The sequence below is a fragment of the Nicotiana attenuata genome, unplaced genomic scaffold (assembly GCF_001879085.1).
Source record: "Nicotiana attenuata strain UT unplaced genomic scaffold, NIATTr2, whole genome shotgun sequence".
Taxonomy (NCBI): Eukaryota; Viridiplantae; Streptophyta; class Magnoliopsida; order Solanales; family Solanaceae; genus Nicotiana; species Nicotiana attenuata.
Window position 1 is genome coordinate 40,501 of NW_017672128.1, and position 5,718 is coordinate 46,218.

General features: G+C 39.3%; 1 protein-coding gene across 1 annotated transcript; it reads right to left on the bottom strand.

The window, feature by feature from the left end:
- Positions 1-1,745: 1,745 nt before the first annotated feature.
- LOC109211960 (craniofacial development protein 2-like) lies at positions 1,746-3,867 on the bottom strand. Its single transcript, XM_019375561.1, has 2 exons — positions 3,673-3,867; positions 1,746-2,447 (listed from the first exon to the last, which is right to left on the bottom strand). The coding sequence occupies exons 1-2, from the start codon at positions 3,865-3,867 to the stop codon at positions 1,746-1,748; spliced, it is 897 nt and encodes a 298-aa protein (XP_019231106.1).
- Between the last annotated feature and the right edge of the window lie 1,851 nt (positions 3,868-5,718).

The window sequence follows — 5,718 nt, forward strand, 5'->3', positions numbered from 1 at the left end:
TCAACATCCTCATCTCAGCTACTTTTAGTTTCTAGGTATGAAAGTTCTTGACCGGCCGACACTCTGCTCAATACAACATAGTCGGTCTAACAACAACCTTGTAGAACATACCTTTAAGTCTCAGCGGCACATTCTTATCATATAAGACACCGGAAGAGAGCCTCCACTTTATCCATCCTGCTTCGATACGATGCATGACATCTTCATCAATCTCTCTGTTACCTTGTATTATATATCCAAGATACTTGAAACTACCTCTCTTGGGGATGACTTGCGTATCAAGCCTCACCTCCATATCCCCTTCCCGGGTACCATTGCTGAACTTGCACTCCATGTATTCCGTCTTGTTCCTGCTCAACTTGAAACCCTTAGATCTAGGGTCTGCCTCCAAACCTCCAGCCTCTCGTTAACACCACCCACGTCTCGTCAAGTAAAACTATGTCATCCGCAAATAACATACATCATGGCACCTCACCTTGAATGTGTCTCATCAATGCATCCATCGCCAAGGAAAATAGGAATAGACTAAGAGATTATCCCTGGTGCAACCCCATCATAATCGGAAAATGCTCCAAGTCTCCTTCTGCTACCCTAACCCGAGTCTTAGTTTCATCATACATGTCCTTAATCACCCTAATGTATGCTACTGGGACCTCTTTAGCCTCCAAGCATTTCCAGCACCTCTCTCGTGACTTTGTCATATACTTTCTTTAGGTCGTCAATGAACATCATGTGCAAGTCCTTCTTTATCTCCCTATTCCGCTCCACCAATCTCCTCACAATGTGAATGACTTCCATAGTCGAACGCTTTGGCATGAAATCGAACTGGTTCTCAGAGATGGATACACTGGTCCTCACCCTAAATTCAACCACCCTCTCCCAAACTTTCACAGTATGGCTTAGCAGCTTAATCCCTCTATAATTATTGCAACTTTGGATATCGCCCTTATTTTTATACAGAAGAATCATCGTACTCCACCTCCATTCATCAGGTATCTTCTTTGTCCTAAAAATGACGTTGAACAGCCTAGTGAGCCATTCCAAACTTTCCCTACCCGCATTCTTCCAAAAATCCATAGGTATTTTATCTCGCCTGGTAGCTCTACCCCTGTGCATCTTACGCATAGCCCCTTCGACCTCCTCTACTCTTATGTTCCTACAATACCCGAAATCCTTGCACACCTCGGAGTGCTCCATGTCTCCCAACACAATGTCCCTTTAACCCTCTTCGTGTAGGAGTTTATGAAAATATGTCTTCCATCTTCGTCTAATATGAGCCTCTTCCATCAAAACTCTACCTTCCTCATCTTTGATACACTTAACTTGATCCAGATCACGGGCTTTCTTCTCTCTCACCTTGGCTAGCCTGTATAGCTTTTTGTCCCCGCCTTTGGCCCCAAGCTCTTCATATAAATGCCCAACTGCCGTAGTCTTAGCCGCAGTAACCGCTAACATTGCCTCCTTCGTAGCCCTCCTATACCCCTCCTTGTTCATCCTCTTCGCCTCCTCGTCCATGCTCTCTATAAGAGTCAAGTATGCCACTTGCTTGGCTTCCACTTTCTCTTGTACCTCCTTACTCTACCACCAGTCACCTTTGTGGTCGCTAGAGACACCCTTTGAGACCCCTAACACTTCTCTCGCAGGTACTCTAATACACAACGTTGTCGTGGTCCATATACAGCTCACGTCCCCACTACTCCTCCAGGCTCCCATAGCCAACAACTTCCCCCCCCCCCCCCCAACTCCTACGCTTTGTCACTAGTCAAAGTACACCACCTGATCTTGGGTTGACCATACACGACCCTCTTCCTCCTCTTCCTCACGATCTTTAAGTCCATCACCAATAATCTATGCTGAGTCGTGAGATTCTCGATGTGTATAACCTTGCAATCCATGCACAGACTCCTATCGCACTTCCGGAGGAGTAAATAATCAATTTTAGTCTTGTCTAACGAACTCTGGAATGTAGCCAAGTGCTCCTCCCTTTTTGGAAAACACGAGTTGGCAATCACCAAATCAAAGGCTTTAGCACAGTCCAATAACGCAATACCTCTTTCGTTCCTAACTCCAAAGCCAAAGCCGCCATGCACACTGTCATACCCCCCAAATGTCGTCCCAATGTGACCATTGAAGTTACCTCCTATGAATAACTTCTCGGTGAGTAGAATGCCACATACCAACCCGTCAAATTCTTCCCAGAAGCGCCTCTTAATCTCCTCGTCCAAACCAACTTGAGGCGCGTAAGCACTAATCACATTTAAAGTAGACCCTCCCATAGCCAGCTTAATAGCCATCAACCTGTCGTTCACCCTCCTAACTTCTACCACTAGTTCCCTAAGATCCCTATCAACCAAGATACCTACCCCATTCTTACCCCTCTCACATCCTGAGACCCACAACTTAAACCCATTAGCATCTCGAGCCTTCGAATCCACCCATCTAGTCTCCTGGACACAAGCTATGTTGATCTCATAATTTATAAGTAAAATTAAAAATATATTTTTAGTACAGTGAACAGAGGGAGTAGTTTAGGGAATAGTGAAAACTCTCCCATAATTTAAGCATGAAACTCGCAAAATCGGTATGGTTTAGGGGGATTTTGAGGTATTGACTTTTTATTTTACTTTTTGTATAGGTCATGCAGGGATTTTTATTTTTATTTTTTAAATATGACAATCTATCTTGTGAATATTTTAGTGTATAAAATAGTAGTTGTTGGAGTTTTTAAATAATGCAGCTTTTTATAGCTAATGATGACATTATTTTGTAGTTGAACACCACAAAAGTGCAAATGCCCCACCCATAAGATAAATTAAACGTGTTGGTGCAAAAAAGAAAAGCAGTTTTCACCTAGATCCTTCCTTTCCTTTTCCTCCCACCTCTCAACAAAGGATTAAAAAAGAAAAGGATTCTCCAAAAAAACTTGATAACTATTTAATGTGGTCACCGACCAGGATTATTGTTAATGTTTGATTAAAGATTATAGTGGAGTCTATGTTTTCACCTACAAATTGGACTACCACTCATGACATAGACGATAGACATGATTGATGATAATTAGATAGGGCAAATGATGTGATATCACTACTCCTATCTCTAAGTTGGGTATTTGAGATTTTAAGCACATTGATGAGTTAATTTCTTAAATAACCAAATAAGGGAAAGAGAGATTGACATACTAACTTTTTGTTCCACTGCATTTATTTTCTTCACTTAACTGAATAAGACACAATACAGAGGGAAGATTAGAGACTTGGTATGATTCAATTTTGTTGTTTGAGATTGTATTTTGTTTACCCTTAAAATTGGATAACAATTAAATTTGTACGCGATTTTAGGGGTACGTAATATAACTTTATACAGATTAAGAACATAGACTAATACTGAAATTGACGATAATAAAATAAATGCAAACCACAAAATTGAACAGCCTTAGCCTCTGAGTTTGATCACCCTCGTGTCAAGAAATGTCTCAACTAGTTTAGAATTGAACAACAAGATGATAAGAACTAGAAACGATCAGTATATTGCTTTCTTTTTGCGTGTTACAATGTCCCTTACAAATGATCAGAACCCCCTTTATATAGTGGGTGTGTTCTACTTTTAGTACAATCTATACAAGGTAAAGGATCTCATGATTTGCTAATTAATCGGTCTCTTCTTGATACGTACCGAGATTTTCGCCGTGATCCTCGGCCGATTGCGGATATTTCGGCTTTTTGTTATTTGGCTCGGTAATTTTCTCTCGATCTTGCTTGTTCTCGATCTTGCTCGGTCTCGTTCTTGCTCGGTCTTTGGGTCACGAGCTCGTTGATCTAATTTTGTGCCTTGGTTCGATATAACCCGAGCTTGAGCTTTGACCTGCATGTTTCAGTCTTGATTGGTCAAACAATGAATGAACCCGGTTTCGACCGTATACATATTTGTTCCTCTATAATGTGGATTAAATATTATCGCCTGATGAACTATATTACTGATATATAGTGGCGGAGTCAAGACTTTATATAAGAAAATTTTAAAAAAAAATAGTATATTATAGTGGAGATTTGACATGTTGACCCAAAAAAAAAAAAAAGATCTTCATCCCAAGGGGATTCAGTTTACACATAACCAAAAAAGTTTATGTTACTTTATTTGCATAACATAAATTTTCGATAAAAGAAAATTCAGTTGAACCCCATTCCTAGGGATGGCAATGGAACGGTGTGGAAGCGAGGTGGGGCGAGTTTGATCTTATGTGGGGCGGGGTGGATTTGTTTTTGAAAAATCTAAGGCGGGGCGGGGCGGGGCGGCTACGGATTTCGGCGGGTTTCCTCGCGGGTTTCATCCAAACTGCCATTCCTCTTACTTCTATTTTTCTGCTTTTACTTTTCAGCTGCAACTTGCAAAGCATTTTTTTTTTTAATTTCTCTTGTTCGGTGTTGTGATCTTCGTACTAAAATGCTGCTAATATTGTATAAATGATTATCTTTGTTTCTACATTATAAGAAATACAATTTAGTGTTAATAAGAAGTTCAGACAAATTAGGACCACTAACGCCCAAGGAAAAGAGAAAAGAAGGCCATATTTAAAACAAATAAAAAAATCAAAGAAAAACTACTCATTAAAAATTAAAACGGAAAAAATTTGCTTTGGGGGGCGGGGCGGGTTTATGCGGGGCGGGTTGAAAACAAAAGATTTTGCTATACGGTGCGGGGCGGTGCGGGTTGAAGTCTTTGTGGGTTGGGCTAAACCCGCCCCGCCCCGCCCCGCCCCGCCTCGCCCCATTGCCGCCATTCCCTCTACTTAAGTTTCGACATTATTGATAGTGATTCTTAAAAAGACATTAGGAACAACTAGGCCGAGAATCAAAAGTGGAGTCAGAATTTTTAATTTTATGGTTCTGAATTTTAAAACGACAAGTTCAAGTGTTTATGATTGAATTTTAAATAATATTAGTATATTTAATAAATTTATTACAACAATATACTATTTAAGCAAAAAATATTGGTTCGCTGAACCGATAGCGGGCTACTAGCTCCGCCCAGCTGAGCACATTCAATTATTATATTGTAAATTTTAGTTAGATTTGTTATAGTTATTAAGGTCTCCTGAAACTGACGTCAACGAAGGGATTTCTGATCGTAATAAATAGTCATAAAATTTTGCACTTATGGAGCTTACCTTAGTCATGCCTGGCCTGACTTTTCAAAAGAAAGAAGTTGATCTATAATTTTCCGCCAAGAATTCCAAATTCAGGATTTTATTTTCCATTTAGTGATATTTCGATGGAATTATGTAACCTCACACTATCTCATCAAATAGTTCTTTTTTTTTTCCCCCACTTATTTCTTACTTCAAAATTCCAAATTTATCATATAAAAGAAAGTAACTTTTTTAATAGGGGGATTTGTATGTATACCCAGTTTTGAGGTTACTATTTAAGTTATACTTGTTTACCCGTAAAACGGTACAGTTGAATTTATACGTAGTTTCTAGACAAGTGAATTAATTCGATCATGAAATAATAAAAGAATTGAAGAAATATGTAACACTTAGCCTTGATATTAAAACGAAATAGCAGAAATAGTAATTCCGGGAGCGAGGCCTCCAGGCACAACAATAATAAAACCAAAAAGTAAGAAGATAAAACTGTATAGAGCTTTGAATAGATTATATCATAAATTTTCCAGAAAATTTCTCTTTTACAATGATAACAGAGCTCACTATTTATAGCT